Source organism: Manacus vitellinus, unplaced genomic scaffold, assembly GCF_001715985.3.
Source record: "Manacus vitellinus isolate BGI_N305 unplaced genomic scaffold, ASM171598v3 scaffold_3_pilon, whole genome shotgun sequence".
NCBI lineage: Eukaryota > Metazoa > Chordata > Aves > Passeriformes > Pipridae > Manacus > Manacus vitellinus.
In genome coordinates, this window is record NW_021940535.1 from 28,514,607 (window position 1) to 28,539,800 (window position 25,194).

The window sequence follows — 25,194 nt, forward strand, 5'->3', positions numbered from 1 at the left end:
CTGTATTCTGCTGATGTAAAAAGGAAGCTTCACATGAACATTTTTTGGCAAACATACAGTTCTCAGTTCTATTCATAACGTAGGAAAAATGCTCAACACTATAGATGAAAACTCTGTAAGCATCACGTATAATTAAAACTCCCAATTCTTATAAATGTAAGACAAATAATGCCATTTACACATTAAAACTGGGTTCTGAAAACAACTGTCAGTACTGTTCAGGTGAACAGTCCCACAGATGTTTTCTTTTGGATTTTTGAACATGTCCTAGAACTGTAGGTATAAGAGACAGACCGGGATAGGTAAGATATTTCATAGTAATTTCTGTATAATGTAGCCATGATATCTGAGAGTTTTTATTCAGAACACGATAGGACTAATATATTGTACATAAATATATACTATTCCTAATACATATCAGAATTGGATATTAATTAATGAAAGAATGTAAAAGGCTGTTGCCAATCTATGAATAAGACTAAACTTGTCTTCTAAGATGACATAAGGGGTCCACATTTATCAATGTAAGTCTTTGATCACCCACATCCTCCTGCTAATCAAGGAGAATTTAATCCACAAGCATAGGAAGATCAAAACATTTCAGGCATTACATACACAAGGAATACTGCAAACCCTCAAAGTATCTGAAGCATCTAATTCTTGTTCATTCGGGTACTTAAACATGAAAACATTCGGTACTTAAACATGAAACTTTTGAGAATCTGTAAATACATGTGAAATAGGTTCCTTTATCTGGATCTCAGACAGCTTCTTATTAAGTATTGTCTGTGATTGTTCAGTTTCTCTCTTCTCTGAAATAAAAAATACTATATGCTGTCATTTTGCTTAATGTTGGCAGATGACTGCCTGTAATAGAGCTATGTCATTTCACACAGAAGAAATTATTTTTCTTCTTATTTCCCAGCTATCTATGCTGCTGAATTGGTTTGAAGAAACCATCAAGTTAGCATAACTGGCCACCAGGAAACTGCCGTAGTATAATCAGTTTCTTTGGATGACTTAGAATAGGAATAATTCAGTAGTATTATAATAATTCCACAGGGACAAGAATAACTTCACAGGAAAAACATAAGCCATATGTAAATTACAATAGTTACAAAGTTTTCTAATGAGCTCTGAGATACCGACTGCCCCTCCAACACCACAATGACTTCTGCTCGAGCCAGGAGCTCACCTCAGTTGTACACACTCTCATCATCATTTCCTCATTCAGAACAAGACATTTTCCTTATGGTCAAACCACATGGCTGCAGAGCCTCAAGCCTCAAGCATGGTGTGGTCATGCACATCTGGGATGGGCTTATTTACTTGCATTCAGTGGAGAGAGAGAGTCTCTTTTCTCAAGATAAAGACTTACTGTGGTTTGTGAGATGACTCCATGTGGAAATGGGTGTCACGATAACCATTTTTGATATGTTTTCTGAGATCATTGTCCTCAGCTTGAAGGTTTGAAAGGCAAAGTGATTTATAAATTTGCCTGTCTGTGAGCCTGCCTACAGTGGTCACTAATTTGTGTCACTGTCAAATATATCTTCATGGTACAGTAAGAAACTTGGGAAAGTCACTGTCTCAAAATATAAAATGACAGCAAAGGACACAGTGATGTTACCTGATACATCATCCTATAGTTATTTTCCACAAATCTAGTAAAGCCATCCTATACAATTCAACCTATCTTTGTTGAATGTTTGTCTATTTTTGTTTTGTATTCTGTTTAATATTTCTGTTCTTTTTTTATTTCCTGCTTACAATAAATCTTTTATAATCAGTAGTATACACTAAGACTACTTCACCTAACTACTAGACCTGAGACTAAAATGTACTAAGTGAATCTTAGTTTTTCAGTAAGTAGTATTTATGCAGATTGATTCTGTATTGATTATACACTGCCATATAGTAACACTGTCAGAGAGTATAATACTAATGTTGTGGATACATTCAAAGTTTTATCAGTAATACCAATTTTGAAAAAGTAAGGATTTAAAACCAAACAAACAAAAAACATGATTCAAATGCAAAGAGAAAAATAATCTGACATAAAAGCTTAATTTAATAAAATGAGAGTGAAGGGCAATTTTGTTCGACATATTCTCTTAGGGCAGGGATGCATGTGCATGGCAATGTCTTACTCTGGCTATTGTATGCTCATAGATTAGCGAAGTATAATGCCAGAAGGACTATTTAGTGTGACCTCATATATCACAAACTATTAAACATCACTGAGTTAGATAGTATAGAACATCAGTTGTCCATCTCATCAGATATTCTGTTTGTCAAAGACCGATAGCTCTTACTTCTCATATATCTGCAAGATTGATTTACCGGATATGTAAGGAATAGCTGGACCAAAGGAGCTTTTAATTTTTGTATTTTCCTGGCTTGAAATAACAGTGCTTGGTAATTAAATATGAAAACATAGAACTGAGTAATTGTTTTTCCAGCAAAACTGCTCATTCGCTAAAGAATAAGTTTTGGAGAACACATTTTCTCATGAAACAGGAATAAAAAAATTTGTTTAGTGAAACCTGAATTTTTCAGGGAAGACTTACAAAGTGACCTGACACCTGTGTGTGATGGTGAGCCGGGGCAGAGGATGTTACTGTGCTTTTCCTTTTGTTCAGGAGCCCATCAGCTCAGATTCTTGACTGTGTTGTGGTGTCTGGGGTTCAAATCCTATCCATGAAAAGACTTGAGGACAGACCTCTCATTTCCCATGGGTGCACTCTGTCTCCTGTCCTGTTGTGTATTGTAGGACAGGTCTGCTTGGTTTGTGTAACTGATATGCAGCAGATGGGGAAGCATCAATGTTTGCAGTACTGGAATAGTCTTGGTTCTGACTGTGTCTGTCTTCAGGAAGAGGAGCTGCCTAGAGGAGTGCCTACCTTATTCCTCCAGCAAAGAAAGGAGCAACTGCTTACTTGCTAGACTACAAGAGGCATTTCAGTCACATCAGTTTTCTCAGATTTTAAGATTATTCCAGCTGCTTTGAAATGCATTTATAAAACTATATGCATTTTTAGAAATTAGTGATATCAAAATGATTAATTAAAATGATCTTAAATGCTTTGAAAAATGTTAATAATTTCAAAATTTAAAAGTTAAGTCAATGTCACCAAAAAGACTTATAAAATCCGATCATTGAATATCCTAGAGTGAGATGTCTTGCCCATTATCAGCTCCAACTCAACCAGAACAGCAATTTAAGCATATGACAATTCTGTTAAAGCGCTCAAGGAAACTACCTTCATATCTCAGCTATTTTATAAGTAATATACAAGTCCCTCTGCAAAGCTAGTCCTTCATTTCCAAGTCTACTTTGCTTAAGTATCCAACCCCAAAAAGAAATGCTTCAGTTCCAACTGTTTTCTGTACTTGAAATTACTATTTTAAGTACTTCCAAGCAGTTATTTACTGTCATCTGATCGTGTATTATTAAGGAATGTATTTATTATTGTATGTCCCTTTTTCACATATTCTCATGAAATCAAATGTCTGTTTTAGTTTTTTCTGTGATACTCATTAACTTTTATATTTCTGTCAAACCCGTCCCCTTTCCGGGATATGCTCTTAAAGTTGAGCAGCCATGATCTCGTTACCCTTACACAGATGTTGTACAAGGCATCTCTAACTGCCAGTTTTCCAGCCACTTCTGCTTTTTCTGTACCTATTTAAATTTGAGGGAGCACAAGGGAATGCTGTTTTCCTGGAGAGAATGGCATTTTGATTTATAAAAAAATAGTTGGGGGGGTTTATTACAACATTTGGTACTAGTGATAATTGGTTTTTATTTTAGTAATATTATTTCCACATTTTGTTCAGTCTTTACATGCTTTTAACTCCTGGTTTAATCTGAACAGAACTGGATTCCCACTGAGCTGCAGACATTCATGCTCCAATGTTTTTCATTTACAAGTCAATGTCACTCTCATTTTTTTCCCTGAATATACATTTTTGCATAGCTGTCAAAACTGAACCTAAGTTGTCACTTTATTCTCAAATGCCCTGGGAACTGCTAGCTGTGGCATCCAATTCTGGGGAAACATTTCTTTCCCCCCCCCCCTTTAATTTATTAAATTTCTTAAATATTTCCCTTGTGTTTCTTCTTGAGTTAACATCAGATGGAAATAATTAGTAACCTTCCTTATGTCTTTTAAATTTTCCTTTTTTAACCCTATTGCTTGGTGAATATGTCTAGACTCCTCACATGGATCTATTTTCTATTCCATGACAAATAATTTGTGTCTGTTTATTTTTTCTTTTCAAAATACTCTCACTTTCCTAATTTCCTTGCTAATATTTCTATCTGCTAATGTTAGCTGGAGATTTTTTTCTTTCCTAAAGAATGCTAACTACATAACTTTTTGAAACTTATTACGTAAACATAATTTTATTTTACTGTTTGGTTTTTTATTTCCTTTTTTTTAGAAAAATGCATCTAGTGTTCTGTCTTGAACTTTTGCAGACTGATATATATTTTAAGCAATTCTGATAGACTTGAATTGCATCCATTTTGAACCAAAACAAAATCAGTTGAAGTTATTCTTTAATTACATTCACACATTTGTAGGTTTTTTGCTGATCTGTGGCAAAACATCTCAATTAATATGATGTTTACTGTTCCTTGGTTGCATCAATATTTTTAACCCAAAGACAGAAGTTAGAAATACCTCTAGGGAAAAAATTGAGAATTTGGATTTTATGTTGTGGCTTCATTAAAATGGACTTTAGGCTAGTATACTCTCCAACATGCATTTAGTGTGAGCATACCTATTTCTTTTTAGAGAAGTCTTATGGCTCATCTGCATTAACTAATAAAAAGCTCCTCTTTCAGTCATCTTTGTTACTTTTCTTGTGTTTTGGGAAAGGCTGAAATGTTATTTAGATTTTTTTTCCTGCCTTTCCATCAGCTGGAAATAGGGCTCCTATTATTCTTTGTAGGTCACAAATGTTTAAGTTAATTCTTAAGCCTAGATTCTGTATGTCTAGTAACACCAGATATCTAGCAGACACGCAGTCTACTCACAAGGCTGGACATCTAGTAGCCTATGATCAAGTCTAGTAGGAAAAACCTCTTCACTTCTCGTGGAGGACTGGGAGGCCAGAAGTGCTTGAATATAATAAACTGAGCGTACTATCTGAAACCAACACAACAAAGATAGCATTATCTGAGCTTTTCTTCACAATTATTGACACTTGAATGCATTTTAATCTTAACCTGCAACAGCCTTTGTTATCTCAGTGTGGACCTGAAATTGCCAGCTGTGCCATCCTCTTTGGTAATTATATAACATGGATAAGCATCCACTGGGAGCTAGGACAAGAGCTCCAAAAATCTTTTTAATTGATCTGTGAATTAGACATAAACAGTGGTCTTTACACATGCATAACTAGAATAATTAACCATTTCTTCTGCCTAGAGCCTTTTTATGTCCTTATGTGATCTCTTGCAGTCCCTTCTAGAGAACCTCAAAATAATGACTGTAGATTACTCCAATGTATCATAGAAGTTATGATTATTTTGGCATCCTTATGGTACAGATTTACATACTGTCCATGAACAGTCTTTTCTGTGTGGTCTGTTGACTGAAATTTGTCAAAGTCAATATTGAGCATATAGAGAGGAGGAAAAAAAGGAGAACAGCATTTTTTTCATGTAATCAAACTGATAATGTGTAACTAATGTGAGTTCAAAGTGGGCTTGTGGGTTTTTTTAGATTAAAAAAAAATCTCCTTCCACTGAATGAATTTTTACCCTCTTTTATTGTTCCAGGAGGAATACAGTGCCCAAATATCAGTGCCCTGCAGGAAATGCGCAGCTGTAACGAGCACTCTTGCACTGTGTATCACTGGCAAACCGGCCCGTGGGGACAGTGCATTGAGGACACGTCTGTCTCTGCTTTCAACTCCTCTGCCAGCTGGAACGGGGAGGCCACCTGTTCCGTGGGGATGCAGACAAGAAAGGTCATCTGCGTGAGAGTCAATGTGGGACAAGTGGGCCCAAAAAAGTAAAGATCTTTAAAAATATCTTCATGCTGTAATTATCTTCAGATTTTGCTGCTTTATATTTTTTATCCCCAGTGACTACATGCAAAGACAAAAAGACCCTGTTCTTTCTCATGAGTGTTCTCACAGGTGAACACTTCATCTTCTAAAAATACAAAACTGGTACAACAGGAGGACTAGATGATACCTTTCTCACTATTGATTTTTAGAGGGTATATTTGCAATGGTGATTCTGCTGACTAAATCCAGTTGGCTCCTTGCCATCGTCAGGTTGAGTCAAGGTAAAATTCGTGGGGTATGTGTGTGACATACAGAGCAGCATCATTCCAAAGATCCTTGTGGTACTCTCAAGCAAGCGCTACAATATGTGGATTAGTGCAGTTCCATGCAAAAGTAGTGGTTTAGATTTAAATCCAGTACAGCACATGTAAGTGCACCTTCTCAGAAGCAGACCAAGGAGATGTAGCATAGTGGAACCCTGACAGGGCATTAATTTGAAACGTTAGTTTAAACATTAGCTAGACAACCTTTGTGATTTATTTTCCCCATATATATATATATTTTAAGTGATCCCTTTCGCCCAATGATTTAATTTTACAGTTTAATGTATAACCAGGGTTAAATATGGATTAGCTGCTAGTAAAATGCATTTGATAATATCTCCGTATGGATTGGCAGTCTGTAAATATATCCCACTCAGGACAGATTCAAAACTGAAAGAACTGATATCAGAGGTCATTTAGAAAATTCATGAGGCAGCTATTCTCGCACGAAATATTTGCATGGTGCCTGCCATTTGTTGCTTTATTCTGCAGTAGACCTTAAGCCTAATTTACTTTAAATGGAAATATGGGGAGTAATGCCAGCACATTCAGTAATCTAAATTGTTCTGTATCTGCATTAAGTTGCTGTTCTATTTAGTCATGATAAAATTATATCTTTTTTTTGGTCCATTTACATTAAAAAAACCCAAACCCTCTAATGATTTATAATTCTTTTTTGAAATCTATTGTTAATGTCTCTGCCTGTGATTTGACCTTAAATTTTTGGAGGAAGGCTGTTTTATTCTTTCATAAATTAATCATGTGAAATGAAAAAAGGTCTCAGTTGATGCTTCAAATTGTCACATTAAAATCACAGAATCATTTTTAAAGACCCAGACATTTTACATGAAAATGTAAATAGGAACCTTGTTTTAAACTCCCCTTAATAAAAAGGATTACTGTGGTACCATACAATCAATATTATTGGCCTTATCTGCCTCAGAAGTTACAGACTTCAGCATGTATCTTTTCTGTTTAATTTGACCTTGAGTAAGGACTGCAAAAAAATCAATACTTCGCTTTAAGCCACATATAGTAAATACAAACAATATAAAGGATAGAAATGGTGTTCTAATTGAACTAATTGCCTTGCTTAAGTATCTGAAGAGGAATTGTAGTGTTCAGTGCTCCTGAAAGATGAAGTTCTCAGTGAAATGGTGAGTGAGTATATTTCAAACTCTTTTGTATGCTTATAATTCCTCCCGTTCTTTAAGAAAAAAGCCAATGTAAGAAAAGCCATTAGTAAGCCAATGTTCAATACTTTTCAGAAACATTTTTTATTTTCACCTTAGAGAAAATTTCTACCAACATAGTTAACATACATGATTGGTAGAAGAGGTTTTTTTTAAAGTGTACCTGTTCATATATAGTACACCCATGCATATAAGAATCTGATTTTATGAATCACATAGAAACAAGGCACAATTTGAATTAGAAATGTAGAGAGAGCTTACAGAAAAGTGATGGAGATTTGTGTTGCTATAGCTATGTTATTTCATGGTCTTTCACATTGGTGGAAGGGGAGAGAAGAGAAAGGATGGAGATGTTATTATAAGAGGGCACCGAGGAGTTGGTGCTTGTTCATGGTAATGGATCACACATTGAGAAGCTTATGTGAATTGACAGGAAAATGCAGAAACAACTGATGAAAAACATGAACTAGCAAGTGTTATTGCTGAAGAATATGTTCCTGAAAAGCTGCAACTCAGCTTTTGTCCTCCTAACACAGCACAGGCAAAGTTCTCCACTGACCGTGGAGACCATATTTTCTTGATAGTTCACCATTAGACTTGCTTTACTTCCTTTGGACTGGCAAGAAAGATGCCTTGCACAAGTCAAGATTTCCCAGCTGTTGAACTCTAAATATTAAACTAGTGTCTCACCTCTCTGGTACCAGTTGCCCAGCAACCACAAGAGAAAAAGCTAGTCACAGTGATGTTTTTCTGTAATGATGGAAAAGCTCTGAAATATGGAAGTGATGTTGTTCTCGCATCTTCACATATTCCTCTGACAGTCCGCAGTCTTTATGCTTTTAGAGCAATAGTAATTTTGAAATTATTTTAAAGATTTGCAGTATTTCTGTGAGAGTTATTGCATCATTCTGATCAAGTAGAGAGTTGTTTGTCCTTGATGAAAAGGGACAGAATCCTCACAGAAGGGGGAAAATGACCTGGCTAATGAGTCCCATATGTGGCAGTCCAATAATCCTTTTTATATGCTGATCAAGCCTCTTCCTAAAACAAGTGAGGATTTTTGTCTTTTCTGACAGTCTTTCTCAGTCTCATTGATCAGGCCGTTTCAAACCATTTTCTGGTTTCTCTCATAATCATTGTCAGTTTATATCTATTTGTTCCTGATTTAGCAGTGTTATTTTAAATAAGCTTCCTTCCAGATTTTATACTTCTGGTAAAGTCATGAGACCTAAAACTGTATTTTGTTAAGCGAAATGAGTTGGCTTTTCTTCATAATTATGTGAAAACTTGAAAATAACCCTGAGAGGAACAGAGTCTGGCATAGTGGGTGAGGAACAATGATTATTTAAGTTAAATCCCAGGTGTAGAATACACTGGGTTTGGCTTGTCTTGTCTTCACCAGAGGTGATAGTTTTGCTAATGGTTTTTCTGTCTGTGCTCCATCCTGATGAATTCTAGGCAACTAGCACTGCCCTCATCTGCCTGCAGGCATTCAGTACCTCTCATGATTCACCCTTTCACTGCAGAATGATTGTTTATTTGATAATGCTTCTTTGTCGTTTTTTTTTAGATGCCCTGAAAGCCTTCGACCTGAAACTGTGAGACCTTGTCTGCTTCCCTGTAGGAAGGACTGTATTGTGACTCCATTCAGTGACTGGACAATGTGTCCTTCTTCATGTCAAGAAGGTAATTTTATACATTGTGTGGAGTTAGACTAACAGTCACTTTTGGCAGATACACATCTCTTTGTGACAGAGGACATGTAATACCAGGTACAGCAGCTGCAAGGAGGACATAAAGTTTTTGATGAAAATAATAGTTTTTCTATACATTTTCTATACGCATCTGCTTATAGATTTTTCCCCCATTTTACCTAATGTTACAAACTCTCATTTGAGTCTTACACAGATAAAGAGGTAACTAGTCGTGGACTAAACACATATCTCTTAATGTAACATCAAAACAGATACTTGTACAATTGTAGTATTTTAATTGTCAGATTATAAAATTGACAGATTTGGGCTTTGGAAATCTTTAAGCTTAGGCTGTTTGCTCGTCAGAAAACTGAGGCTTTATATACCAGGAGAAAAGCAGGTAGATAAATAGATATGTAATTGTATATAATTTTGGCTGGCTGCTCTGATTTAAACGTATAATCCAATACCATTTTATTACACTTGGCAAAGCTCTTAAAAACAGTGCAGGTCTCCCCTGAATTCTTATTACATTGAAATCATACATGAAGTTGAGACATGAAATCATACATGAAGTTGAAGAGTGATTACAGGCTTAATATTAGCCACATTTTTATGCCTTATTTCTTTTTTTAAGCTTAACAGGAGTTGTTTTTCTAATATGTACTATTACAGGTAGACTCTGTAATATACCCTATTCCACAGGGTGCTAATCCCTGTGTGGGACACGGTGATTACTCACAGCTACCAGATTATTAGAATGTAAGATACCGTTACATCAAACATACAGACTTGGATTGCCATGACCAATTCTATATGCTTTATAAAGGACACAAGCAAAAAGGCATTTTTGCAGTAATTCCTGTTACTGTTTAACAAATGAAAAAAAGGGTTAGGAAGACTTTAATCCATAACCTTTGAAAAAGAGCAGAGAATTTAAACCATTAAATCTGAATCTATGAAATAGTTATTAATCATTAAATAGTGTGTTATTTTGCAGCAGTATTAATTATTCTTTCTGAAATATTTTTGTTAGAGCAGATCATCTTGGACAAAAATGTCATCCTTTCCTGTTCTCATTTCTGCGAGTTTTAATAAAGTTCTCAGTGCAATGAGCATATCTTCACAAATATTTACTACAAACTAGCATGTAGACTTCTATTAAACAGTATATTTGTGAACTACTACAGGCATCATGTCCATTAAGTGGTTGAACTCCTTTTATACTACACAAACAATTTTTGTTTCATAGGGTTTACCCATTTGTGTCAGCAAACTGGTCAGTAGCTTTGCTGGGCTGCATGTCTGTCTTGTCCCTTGTGACACCTCTTGGCATCTCCTAGAGCTGTTTGACTCGGGAGTGAAGGGTTTCCTATGTGTTGAAAAGCAGCCAGGTGCTGGAGAGCCACCACTGGGATTCTCCTACTGCCTGCTCCTAATTACAATTCCTTGGCTGTGGTCCAGAACTCTTCTGTGTTCAGACAAGCTGCAGCTGCTGTAATAACCCATCCAAAGCTGATATCAACCAAGTCAGCCAAATGTCCACTCTACTGCTCACTGAAAAAAAAATAATCCAAGATTTTTACCTAACAGTATTTCTGTATTAGGCATTGTGGTGGAATCTGTAGCTTTTCTCTTAATTTTCTGCCTGAAGAACTGATACCCGAAGATGACTGAAATCAGAATTCCTGTAGAAACTATTTATTGTTTATCATTAATAATGAATGACTATAATAATTAAAAGCTGTAAACTGCAAAGGAATTCTAGAGTGGAATTTCTGTCTCTGGTTTTACATGCAGATGATTAGGGCAAGCTTATACCTTCAAACTGGAAAGTGTAGCAGCAAACTGAGCTGGTTTAATTTTTGTTCGCTTGAACTGTGTATTCATTTCAGCTGTCTGTTCATTTGTTCAGTCATTTTTTCACTATTGCTGCTATTGCTTTATGTTTAGTTCTGCTTCCTGGCCTCTAGCTGAATTTAAAGTATTTTTTCTATTAGTCTTAATTTTTCTGCTTATGGGCAAAATAGCATGTCGATATTATAGCAATCGGTTCAAATACCTGTTAAGTCCTGTTTTCCCTCTAATTACTGTCATCCCTATATAGTAGCAGGAGAAACAAGCTCTTGTACTCTTTGCAGGGGGTGTCACAGTAAGGAAGCAATCCCGTCACCGAGTCATCATCCAGCTCCCCGCCAACGGTGGTCGAGAGTGCCCAGACTCTTTGTTTGAGGAAAGGGAATGTGAAGCTTCTCCTGTCTGCCATAGCTACAGGTATGAGAGACAATCCACCAGAAATAGCTCAGACATGATTTTTCAACCTGTACTACCTCTAAGGCTTGCTGAATTCCACTTCTTAACTGGAGGTTCTTTTCTAACATGTACTATTTAGAAAAAAGGAATGCATATCTAAATCAAGGTTTCAGAACAGATATGTAGACTTGGTTGGGCCTATAGTGAATCACTGTTTCATTTTGTTCCAATTCCTTTGCAGGAACAGCGTAACAGCTAATAATTACTTTTCAGGATAATTTTTTCCAAGAATCTGATTTGACATTTATACATGTAAAAAAAAAAAATCTATCTTTCTAAATTCCAAAGCACCAAACAGCAATCTTATCCGTTTAGGAAAGTGTAGGAGTGGCTGGATGGACAACGCCAGCCACCTGGATGATAAAAGAAGAAGAAAATACTAAAGCAAAAATATTGTGGTCCTGAGCTAGCCAGAGCTAATATTAGTATGTGTGTGTGAAAAAACCCACAAGGTCAAGCTGGAAAGCCACTTGAAGCATGGTTGTTCTCTGTGGCTGGAAGCAGTCACATGAATGTGTGTGGTATGTGGGGAGATAAAGAAACATCTGCCTGGCTGGAGAGCTGGGACCCAGGGTGAGTAGAGAGTCTGTATATAGGTACGGAGTAATAAAGTTACAAAAGAGTTCTTCCTGGACAAAAGTCTGTCCCACTTGAATTCACTCGCTGCAAAGGGTGCAGAGTGAGAGATTTTTTTCCGCAGGAGAGCTGAGTTCTGATGCCACACTGTGCCACCCACTGTATCCTTCATCTTTCTATCCATCTAAGCCCTGAGATAGTTCAGAATTGAATGTATCCCCATATTCCCTGTGTCCTCTGTGTTGTCCTAATCTTCTCCACAGAATGTTGAAGACTATTCCAGTAGGTGGGGATCTCCACCATCACTGGTTAAGAAAGTTTGTGAGTAGTTCTTTATAATCCATCTGACTGGTGTGGGAAGGTCTAGTCATACAAGATCTAGCTGTTGATACAGACAAAGTTTAGAAAATTCTGATGCAGCTAGTTTTAGTTTTTACTCAAGATTTACTTGAGAAAATAAAAAGATTTTTTTGTTTTGTTTTATGAAACTACTCTCTGTTGCAGAGGTACAAATAGAATTTAGGCTTATTTTAATGAAAAGAAATTGAGATTAAAGAAATGTGTTGCTTTCATCATCTGGGAAGAATTATCATTGGAAATTCATTCGGAGATCACACTCTATGCAACTAAAAGATATGAGAAGATTTAAAAGAGCATTGGGAAGCTACCAAAATCAGTAATCCAAACATCAGAGAAACAGAGCTCAAGAACTTTTTCTAGTCAAAATGAGAGTCAGAGTTTTATCTTTTAAAATACTGGCTGCTTCTCATCTCTTCAGTATCTTCAGTATCTGAACTGCATGACAATGTGCTGAGCAGAAGAAAGAAGAGTTGTTAGACAGTGGTAGATGAGGTCATTTATATTTCATGACATGAACTAATACTAAACACATGTTCTGTACATTTCTTTTAACATCTTTCTGACCTGCACACATGCTGCAGCAGATGGACTCACACACACAGTTGGCTCGTGCCTTACTTCGTTTGCTGTCCCATAGAGGCAAATTGCAGTGAAACTTGTGATAGGTTTATGTGGTTTTCCCCACCTGGGAGCCGATGATGGATGGCTCCAGGGCAGACTTCCTGGTGCAGACCAAGGAGGAGGGCCAATTAGAAGTTTTAGTAACGCCTCTGTGGTAACGTATTTAAGAAAAAATTTTTTGTGTAGAAAAAAATTCCAGCCAGGGAAGAGCTGACCAAAGCTACTTTATTGTAGCTGCCGTTCTTTTTTGCTTCTTATTTCTTCTTCTGGAATAGCATTTGGCAAATGAAGCTTAGCAAAGGAATTTGCTTGTTGTGACAACTTTACCCTTGTAAATTTGAGAAAACAAAATAAAAATCCTAAAACTTTGTTCATCCTACTTTATCTTTGTAGCTCCAAGACTTGTTTGTGCTCAAGCAAAGCAGAATTGCTCCATTTACTGTTGTGTTGCGAGGCATACCTAAGGGAGTGGAGGAAGAAAAGACCTGGGGAAAAGAAGGAAAAGATAAAGAAATTCACTTTTCATGTGACAGTACTTACTGCCAAAAGACAATTCCAATATTGCCTTAATCCTGGAGTCTTATCTCTGGAATGTATTTGGGAAACTTCAACACACTTTTGCTTCATATAAGTGGAAAAAAGACAGGAAGTAAAGAAAGTGGGAAAGAGGGGAGGTTTATTAGGACATGATAGTGTTTAAAATTCATCCTTACTTAATGGGTCCAAGTTGTTTTTATGAACTGCTAGTGTCCCTTCGCTAAGTCCCCTTTTCAAATTTTAGCATGTCATCTTATTGACTTGTAAAATAGTCAGAACATGCTCAGATATAAATCCATCGCAAAGGAGTTCTTCTGTTAAATGGGTATTCAATTCATATAATTTTATTGTTCTGTATAGTTTTCTTTTTTAAAATTTCTTTCTCATATCTCTTATAACTGTGTTAGTGCTTTGTGTTAATGTATTCGCTGTGTATTTGTTAGGTAGTGTTAATGTACCTTCATGCTTTGAAATCCTTGAAAATATATATGGTTTACTTTCTCTTCCCTCCTTTGCCTCCACCTTTCTTCACTGTGTCCTAAGTGGCCTCATCCTAAAAGGAGAAAAAAAGTTAACAGAAATGGGGATAAGTTTATGGTATTGTTACTGGTTTTTGTGAATTGTCTGTGTCCAGTTAGTAATAACAAGCAACAGCTTATGGTAGTTTCTAGCACTTGTGCTGCCTCAAGTTTAATGGCTACAAATGTAGATGGATTGTTTGAAGCTGATTACTTCCCTTCTCATTTCAGGTGGAAGACCCACAAATGGCGCAGGTGCCAGCTCGTACCATGGTATGTGCGCCAAGACAGTCCGGGAGCACATGAGACTTGTGGACCTGGGCTACAAGCAAGAGGTTAGACCCTTTGTTTCTGTAATTTATTCCTTAGAAATCTATAGCTGCACTGGTGTGGGAAATGCCTAAACTTTTAGTCATTATAACATAATATTAATTTATCTACCTTTATGTTCATCAGCAAAGGAAAATACTGAATGCTAGTATGGCAAGGTGAATCATAACTGATATTTGTCAAATGTTTTACTCAGAAAATATCAGTGTTGATTTACTTTGAAATATAGACACCACATTAGTCACTAATTTTATGATATTTTTTGTTCAGTTTTTTTCACCATCCTTACTTAAATCAAGTTTTCAGAGGTGTTTGTAGCAAGTATGTTTTCAAAAAGAAGAAGAAAAGGATGGCTGACTTTACATACTTCTTTTTGTAGAAAAGGTGTAAATTCACCTGTGAAAATGTGACATTTTTCATGGTAAGGATGTGCAGATCCATTAGACAGAATAAAAGGCTTTTGCACCCTGTGTTTGTTGGAAAGTTTAGGGTTGGAGAACCCTACAATAATTTTCATCTGAGAGGAAATTCTGGAAGTCCTTTATTCAACCCTCTACCCAGAGTAGTGCCAGTTTCAAAGTTAAATCCCACTCAGACTAGAAGAGGTTACTCAGGGCCATATCTCAGTATGTTTGGAGAATCTGCCAGCATGGAGATCCTGCAGCCTCTCTGACACTTGCTCCCTGATGCAATTTGTGTCTGTGACCCCTCACCCTTTCCCTGCATATCTCTGAGAACACTTTGATTATCTCTTCTCTATGCCCTCAAATTAAGGTAGTCACAGAAAGCAATAGGAGCATGACAGATGCAGGACTTTGCATTTATACTATTAAAGTTCAGTGCCAGCCCATTTCTACAGGCTGTCAAGGTCCTTTGAACGGCAGCCCTACCTTCCAGGAACTGACTGCTCACACTAGCATTGTCCTCGAACTTGCTGAGGATGCTTTCTGTACAGGTTGATAAAGGGGCTAAACAGAATTGCTCCTGGAATTAACCACTGAGGTGCAACACTCTTAACCAGCTGCTGGCTGGGCTTGGAAACCACTGACCCTTTGAGCCCAACAATCCAGACATTTTTACACCATTTCCATTTCATAGCAAATAATTTTTGCATCCAAATACAGTTCTACTCTCACCTGTTTTCATAGAGAATGCAGTGGTTTTAACAGAATTGTGCGTCTGAAATTCTGTAAATATAGTCAGGAGAAGGGTTTTTAAGATGCAATTCCTTCTTACTGTGTAACAGTAATTGAATTGCTTTGAACTACTAGTCAACCTTGAATTCCAGGAAGGTTTTTCTCCTTTGCCAGTTTTTGAGTGCAAACTCCTATCTATTGAAGCACTATTGGCTCAGCAGATTGTAGCATTCCTGAGCAAGGACACTGCTAACTGCAGAAGTGAAATGTTCAGGTCATTAACTTCCTTGCAGTATTAAAGGAGGTTATGGTATACTTAAAAAAGTCATAGAGTAAATCTTAAGCTAGTAGCTCCTACCGCTTACTAAAAAAAGTGTTACAGGAGATCAATTTAGGGCTTACCACCTGAAGGCATTGCCTGAAAGCATTGAAACCTGAAGGAATTGCCTACTAACACAAAAGACTTCTGGCTGTGGTAATTATTTCAAAGGTCTATCACAATGCAATCTATTTCTAGCAGCTCTGGAGGATACATTCAAATTGCACACTGAAGAAATAAGATTTCTGTGTTAGACAGAAGGTAGGAGTTCAGATAGTACAAAGTGTTGTCTTCTGTACTTACATGGTAGTACCTAAATCTCTTGACTTTTCCTCAAAGCCAGTTAATAAGGAAAGATAGCTAATTGTACTGCATGCAGATTGGGTTTTATTATTCCTGTCATGAAAGTTTCTTTTTTTTTTTTTTAAATGTAACTCAAGTCATGTGCAGGGCACACACATATGGAATAATACATGATTTTGGAATTACTGGGCATGCAGTTTTCAAATCTGGTAGAACAGTCTGGCAGAATTTCTCTTTGGTACTACACAGAGTTTGATCTTTTGAAAGATGATATATTCAAACAGTAATCTTGTTCCTACAAGCAAATATAATGGTAGTAGCTCTCTAGTGTAATGTGATAAAGTGGTAGGATCAGTAATCGTTCATTAGGAACCCCTGCTGCAGCTAAGCCTGAAGAAAGCAGGTGGTTTTGATAGAATCCTGTCAATAATTCTGAGATAAACCATTAGAAAGGAAGATTTCGTTTGCTCCTGTTTTTTTTTTAAATATATGCCATGTATAAATTTTATTGTAGAATTCACAGAACTAGTTATTCAGCTGGATAACCAAAGTTTGTTTGTGCCTCAGTCCAAATATCTAAATATGAATCTAAATATTGTTTAGGCTGTTGCAGTGGTGACATTACAGGGACACTTAAAGACAGAGATTTTTTTTGCCCGGTATTTTTCCCATTTATGTAAGTGGTGTAAATTAAAATCTAAGTTTCAAACACAGATATGTTATGTATCAAGTCTCAGTGTTTTAATACCTCATGATGTGTTGAATATATCTTTTACTTTTGTCCTCAGTAATGTAAACTGATAGCCTGGAGGAGCTAAATAAACTAAACTAGTACAGCTTTTCCTTAGATTGAGACAAATAAAATATTTTACCTTTACGATTAATATGATTTGGAAGTAAAAGTTGAATTTTTGTAGAAAAGTAAATTTCATTTTGGAAAACACACTTCCGTAATTCTAGAGATTATCAGTTACTTCACACATCAGAAAATTGCATTTTGAATGAATAGCGTTCTTTGTTTGTTTGATGTAGGTTATCTTCTACACAGGGCATCAACACATTCCCTTTCCCCTCTTACATTCCAAATTCTACCATGAAAATTGTCATGTGTGAATTTTTAGCAAAACACATTATTTTGTTTGGTTCCCTGCACAAGATTTGATTTGATGCAAAGTGCTAACTGAAGGGAGATTGACCTGAGAGCAGGCATCTGTCTGACTGAGCTCTACCCTGGACAGCGTTAGAAAGATTTTACTGGTTTCTGAAGAAAGATTCTGGAAGAGGTTTCGTCCCCTCTCTCTGCTAATTTATGTCTCCCTCCTGCATACTTGGATTCTCATAAATAAAGTTTCTACAGGCCATGAAAAACTTTGATTGATAATATATCATTAAAAAAATCTGTACTATAAATTATTTATTTGAATAATATTTTATGATGTAGATACAGAGAGGACTGAGCTACTACCGTGCAAGTCCTTTTAACCACCCCAAAACCAGGAAATGCTAAGCACTGAAATATCCATTTGGTATAACATTCTGATACTGCATTTATAATTGCTACTGGAATGCAGATATTTTGAACAGCACATTTAACTGTTTGTTGGTGATTTCTGTAAAAATATTGATCATATTGTTGACATAGTAGCATTTCTTATTCAATAGAGAAAGAGTTCTCTTTCAAATTTCTGGCACTCATGAATGTAAAAATCACACATTCATTCATCTGTTTGTGCTAATTTACTTTTGATGACAGAGTGAAGCAATAATCTTATAGAAGTAATCTCTGCCCTTTGATATCCTGTGGATTGTCCTTTCATTTCATGTCAATACTCAGTAGAGCAAGTAATTGCATTCTTGTATGTGGGAAGAGTTCTCAGTTCTCTTTTTCAGTGCTAAGGGATGTTGCCATTGCTATCAGCTTGTCCTATTTCTGGTCTGATGGCCCACGCACAAACACTGTAACACGCGTATCAGCAAATGTGTTAAATAAGAAAGAACAGGGAAAAGGCATATCTGACCATGCATTCATTAGCAGTTTGTTTTGAACAAAATAGTCTGTTACTGTTAATATTTTAGTTAGAAAGATAATTAAATTTAAAGGAAAAAACTGGAAGTTAGGAATCATTAAAAGTGACTCATTAGATCTTAAGAGTCTGTAACTAGAGCATATGCATGCCTTGCTATATATCACAGCTTTACTACTTACACTTCCATTCTTCAGCTTTTTTATCACATTTGGTCCTTCTTGGCAAAAGAGATACTTGGGTGAATCATAAAATTTAGAATTGTGATTCATTGTTAAAGACAGCTCTGTTTCTATCTGTCTTGTATAATGAAGGTTTTGTTACAAATCATGTCAGTTTTAATGAATATCACAAAACTGTAGCTTGGGTCAAAGCAGGGGAAAGAGAATAAAAAGGTTTGGTGTTTTCTGAGTCTTGTTTTAAAAAAAGAATTTCTTTATTTTTTTTTAGAAAAGCATGTTTATTAGCTATTCATGCAAATAATGGGCAAGCATTTATATCTAATCCTAAGCATAGTAACATAGCACTTAATATGTGAGCAGCAAATTCATTGTTGTAGGCATGAACTTTATTTGAAGAAGGCAGGTAGTCATGACAGTTGTGTTGAATTTCTATGATGAATGAAAATCTGAAACTGTTATCACTGATAAAATGCCTTTTAACAGTGCCTTTTAGCAGGGCAGGAATGTATTACAGAATTGAAGCAACTTAAGACTTCTGTCTTTTCAAAACTCTCAAGAGACAATGATAGGTTCATCAGCAAAGAGTTGAAAACTTCCTTTTGACCTCAAGAAAAAGGAAATATAGAAATATAGAAAAATATAGAAATGTTTTCTGTAATATAGACTAGAAAGATAGAAAAATATAGAATATTTTCTATATAGAAATGTAGAAACCCCCCATATTTTACTGCAACATTTATGTTGTGTTTATTTTCATAAGCTGTTTCTCAGTTAGCAAGAGTAAGTTGATCAGATGTCTTAATGAGTCACCTGAAGCCCAGGAGGGAGATGCACAGTGTTGGCAATTACAAAATGCCTCCCACAAAAAATAAAAATGAAACAACTACAACCAACCAAAAACTAGAATGAGAAAGTAAATCCTCAACAAACCCAAGCTACTAATATTTGATGGGGCAGTGAGAGAAATTAGGGTTAGGGTGTGCTGAGAGATATTACTTTGTATTTTTAAGGCTGGCATTTATTAGCTCATAGATCTAATTTCAGATTAGTAGTCTGCTCAATGAGATAGAAAAATGAAGTTTGAAATTGTGAACAACTTAGGCAGATATGTGTTATGTTATACTCATCTTAGATTGATGTTAGTAAACCTCAGCTTTGATGACTTTGAAGAAACTTAAAAACACAGTTCAAATCCCTTTGAAATTGTATAGGAAAACCTAGGAAAGTTACTAAGACGGCTTGTTTCACCAGTAGCTCCTTCAAATTTAAGTAGGGTTTGTTGGATGGCATCCCAATGCTAGTAAAGAGGACATGTAGCAGATGAGAAGCTTGAGTGCCCAAACTGCAATAGCCTAATCTCATCATGGTGTATATGGATGGATGCACATGGTAAGACCTATCCCAGTGACCGAAAGAGATTTGCAGAAGGATGCACAACCTGCAGTCCTTGCCAGCATGAATTTTCCTCGGAGTTTTGTAGGAGGAATGGGGTGAAAATTGTGAAATCTGTCAGCATATTCTGTAATAGAAAGAGGAAGGTTATTTGTAAATTTAAATAGAAGTTAAAGTAACCTGGCTGTCAGAGAAAATGCCTGGATAGCCATACTTGATGTCACTGGGGACTGGCCTTTATTACAGACCTGACCCCTAATTCTTCATTCACAGGGTGTCTGTAGACTTATTTGAAAGACAGAGAATGGGAGGAAGTTTCTCAGGATGACCATTAGCACACGCAGAGGCCTTTCAGGCTTGTTTGTGCCACAGGGAGGCTTGGAGGCAGAACCTGTGGTGAAAAGCCCTGTCCTCCATCTTCAGTCAAGCAGGCCTCGCTTATGGAGGTGGGGGAGATTGCTCTTGTGGGAGTTTCATGCCCTTATTGAAAGCACAGGAAAGAAGACAAAATTATGAAGGAGTGCTGCTCTTCATGGAGCTATAAACTATTATTTTAATGTTGTTAAGACTTAACAGATAAGAGTGCCCTATTGCCTAGTTAATATTTTAGTCATTGCAAAGGACAGTGGTCAACTTCAGGATTTGTATTGAAGTAGTTGGACTACTGCTCAAAAGCAGTGTTTACATGAGTGTTTGTTTGTTTGTTTGTTTGGCATTTTTTGCAACACAAGAACCAGAATCTCCAGACAACTTTATTTTGCAGAAATACATTGTTATTCTCTGTGGAACATAAAGAGCACTTTATGTTCCACAGGCTTGTATTTTCTCAATATTGTGGGCATGTGCTCCTGCTTAAGATACTTCATGGTAGAAACATTTCATCATGCAGTGTCTAATCTGCTGTGTCCCACAGAGGAAGAAATAAACATAGATGAAATCATAGATTGGGCAATGTGGATAGAAGGTGTAAGAAAAAGTTAGTGTGCTGAAATAATTCTGGTTTTCTAGAATTGAAGAAAGAATGTTTTTGTTGTTAAAAATACTGAACAATTAAAAAAGGACATAGAACACCTTCATTTATGAAGTAATTTTTAGGTATAGGGTCACTGAATCTCACATCTCAGTGAAATCTCAGTGAAGTATGCTAATGATGGTAACACTGGAAAGGTTTTTATATAAACCCACACATAATATGACTTGTTAAAATGCAGTCTCAGTATTTAATTATGCCAACAAAAAATATATTAGCCTGTAGTCCCCTGTGGGGACTTGGTGGAAACAATGCTGTCCAATAAAGTTTTAATTACATCAGAGTCCTTTGTCTAGAAAATTTAGACTGCCATTTATTTCACACCCTTGTTCTGGGAGATAGTGATTGTTAAATACCAAAACAATTTTGTAAGTGAAAGGTTTCCATGTTAAATTTGATTTTTCTGTTAGCTGTATTCCTGTTTTTTCACTTAATAATCACTTGCATTTAAATCAATAAAAGAGGAACCATGCTCTTTCCACTTACTGCTAATGTCTGTAATAAATATAACCTGGTTGTATAGACAAAATAATTAGCCTGTCATGGTATGGCTTTATAGTAGTTGAAGACACTTCTCTGTATAGTGAGTTAATCATCAATCTCAGTAATTTCTACCAAATATAATTAAAGAACCGCAGGTTTGATCAGAGAAAACTCATCAGCAGGGGATGAGTTTGCCCAGATTGGTCTGTGAATGGAAAAAGTAACTCCACTAACAGTAAGAGTATTTCAGATGTCAAGACAGTTAGCTGTCCAAAATAGTGTATTAATGGAATTTATACAGTTATCAAAATTCCTACTTTAAGTAATAGAAAAATACCCATTCTTCAACAGTCATAAGGAGTATAAATCTTTCACATTGATACTTGAATATGAAGAATAACAGTAGGAAAATAGAATATAGAGAAAATTATCCAGGTCTTGTCAATTAGATGTAACATGAATAGTTATGGACAGGCTCTGTAAAAACTAAGATTCAGGAATTGATACAGTATGCCAAGCTGTCCTCTAATTTGTGTTGTTATTAAGGTGAAATATTTAGGTCTCAAGAATAAAGGTTTCCTGCTTTGATTGCTACAGTACAACTGACAGTTAATCTGGAAAAAAACCCAAAGTGTTAATCCTCAGGAGAGCTTTTCACCTGGGTCTGCCTGATGTAAATTAAATGCATTAATATGAGTATGAAAAAATTTATGACAGAGTGGATATCTGCACATGGAGTAACATTTAATAACTAGGAAAGATGAGGGAAAAAAATATTGGCTTTAGAAAAAGCCAATTTAGCTAGAAAGAAAGAATGTTCATCAATGAACAATATTTATGTCTTGTCAAAGGACTAGGTGGAGAAGCAGTATGTTGAATAGGTATTAAACTTTTGAAGAAAGTTATTAAAAGTTATTGATTAATTAGTGGACCATCTTTTAGCCCTTGGCTATAGTGTAGTTTTCATTGCTAAAAATAGTGGCCTGTAGCTCCCTGAGGACGCAGTGAAGATAATGCAATTAGTTTTGCTGATGTGTGCACATGTCAAAGTCAAACTCAAGACAGAGAATTTAGGTTTGACCTCTGTTAATTTCCACATGGTAGAACTAGTCTGAACTATGTTTTTTCCTTGGGGAAACTGATGTGTGCTATTAACAGAGAAGAGTATCTCAGAAGAATCCAACACCATAGCCTAAGCTTCTATTGGAAGATAGTAGTTTGACTACTATTGTGTTTTTCCAAAATATTTGTGTAATTGTAGAAATCCTATAGTATGGATTTTCAATTTTTAAATATTTGATTTTGCTCATTGAATCATTATATTTGAAAAAAAAAGACTTCTTCATGTAAACTACACCAATACTAATAGGGGCTGACAGAATAATTGTATTAGACAATGTGCAGCTGGACTGTCCTCTAGTAAGCACAACTTAATGCAGTACTGAGCCTATTACAAACATGCTGGCAGCCCTGCTCCAAAGGGCAGTCAAGGATCAGGGAAGTTGTTTTCTTAGCATCCCAGAAAAAACAGCACCACCACCACCACCTCGCTTCACGGTATTTTACCACATACATGATGCAAAAACAATGCCCTTGGGACCTCTGGATATGTTTTAGTAGGCACACGGTCTCGAAGTGAACCATGTGGGTCATCAAGTTCAACTTCCTACAGTCATCATGAGGAAGAAATTTAGTTTAGAACTAGTCAGACAAAAAAGCTTTTTTCAGAAATCATAGGTTGCTAGACCATTACAATTACCTTAGAGCAATAAAAAAAGTTTCCTCAGCTATTTTTCCCTTTTTCCTCCTGGAGGACATATTCATAGAATCATAGAATATCCTGAGTTGGAAGGGACCCACAAGGATTATCGAATTTCAGCTCCTGGCTCTCCACAAAACAAGCCCAAAAATCACACCATGTGCCTGAGAGTGGTTGTTCAAATGCGTCTTGTACTCTGGCAGGCTTGATGCTTGGTGACCAGTCCCTGAGGAACCTGTTTCAACTGGGTGAAGAACCCTTTCCCAATATCTAAACTAAACTCCCCCCGACATAGCATCATGCCATTCCCTCATGTTCTGTCACATAAAAGAGATGGGTGCCTGCCTCTTTGCTTCCCCAGTCATAGGTGGTTTTCCGCTTTATTTGAAACTTTGCATCCAAACCCCCCTTTTCTCCAACAGTTGAAGTTGATTTTTTTTTTTTAAATTCACACGCTAATGAAACAATTATTGTAAGCACAATTGAAGTGCTATGCTTAAATTATAGAGTGTGATCTAAAAAGTTATATTCCCCTATATGTATACATATGCATTGTTACTGCAACAATTGATGACCTGAATTATTTCACAGTCTTGAGCTACTTTACGCTGTCAGATGCCAAGAAGCATAAATATAATTCTATTGTGTGAACAAACAACTAGAAGTTTCCAATCTTATTACTATGTAACAACTTTTATGTTATTTTAGGAAAGAAAATAAAGCTAGGTTTACTGAGGCCTGTGACAGAAAAATAGATAGGCAACCATGTTTAAAAAAATACACATGAGAAACAATAATAGGGCATTGTTGACTTTGATGAAGGGATAAAGTGCCTCCTCAGCAAGTTCGCTGATGACACAAAGCTGGGAGGAGTGGCCAATACCCAGAGTGCTTTGCAGCCCTTCAGAAGGACCTCAACAAGTTGGAGAGGTGGGCAGAAAAGAATCACCTGAAATTCAAAAAAGGCAAAGGCAGGGTCTTGCATTCCATGTACCAGCATAGGCTGAGCGCTGACCTGCTGAAAAGCAGCTCTGTGGAGAAGGACCTGGGGGTTGTAGTGGACAACAAGCTATCCATGAGCCAGCAGTGTATCCTCGTGGGCAAGAAGGCCAATGGTACCCTGGGATGCATTAGGAGGAGCATTGCCAGCAGGTCAAGGGAGGCGATCCTGAACCTCTACACATCCCTAGTGAGGCCCCGTCTGAAATACTGTGTCCAGTTCTGGGCTCCTCAGTACAAGAGAGACATGGAGCTCCTGGAGCAGGTCCACTGGCAACAAAGATGATTAAGGGACTGGAGCATCTCTCTTATGAGGAAAAGCTGAGGGAGTTGTGCCTGTTCAGACTCAAGAAGACCGAGAGGGGAGGGTATGAAGAGGCTCTTCTTGGTGGTGCCATGTAGTAGTACAAGAGGCAATGGGCATAAACTGGAACACAAAAGTTCTACCTGAACATGAGGAAGAATGTTTTTATTCTGAGGGAGAGCACACACTGGAACGGGTTGCCCAGAGATGTTGTGGAGCCTCCTTCCCTGGAGACATTTGAAAGCCTTCTGGGCACAGTCCTGTGCAATGCGCTCCAGGGGATTATGCATGAGCAGGGAGGTTGGTCCAAGTGACCTCCAGTGGTCCCTTCCAACATTAACCATTCTGTCATTGTTAAGGACTATATTAATGAAACATCCCTATTCTTTGTACATCCTTATGTTCCAACTGTTTCCTTTTGTGTGACCTGAAATTTTCTTAAGGAACTTTTTTTTTTTTCTTATTAAGTAAGAAGCTTTTATTCAGGACATGGCTATCCTGTTCTAAAAAGTTGTACCCCTATTGGCTGATCCTCGACTCCCAAGAAACATGCTTTGTTCTTCAACCCTTTTTCAAGACTAAAGAAGAACTGAAGAACATCAGGCATCAATAGTTGTAAGCAGTTAAGAAGTATCCAGAATTCAACTATGCTTCTAAATTTTATGCCTATCCCTTTTTCTAAAATACATTCTGCTGGTAAAACTTTATAACTTATACACAATTCAGTTACTTAAAATGATATTACAAGTTTTTTGATGTCTGAGATGTAGGCTG

General features: G+C 36.6%; 1 protein-coding gene across 3 annotated transcripts in view; it reads left to right on the plus strand.

The window, feature by feature from the left end:
• Positions 1-25,194, plus strand: part of THSD7A (thrombospondin type 1 domain containing 7A) — a 268,216-nt gene that overhangs the window by 196,818 nt on the left and 46,204 nt on the right. For all 3 annotated transcript variants that reach the window (XM_018075615.3, XM_018075617.3, XM_018075616.3), the window contains 4 exons: positions 5,792-6,026; positions 9,111-9,226; positions 11,376-11,508; positions 14,391-14,494. In XM_018075615.3, the coding sequence (XP_017931104.1) occupies positions 5,792-6,026; positions 9,111-9,226; positions 11,376-11,508; positions 14,391-14,494 (588 nt within the window). The remainder of the gene's footprint in view (positions 1-5,791; positions 6,027-9,110; positions 9,227-11,375; positions 11,509-14,390; positions 14,495-25,194) is intronic.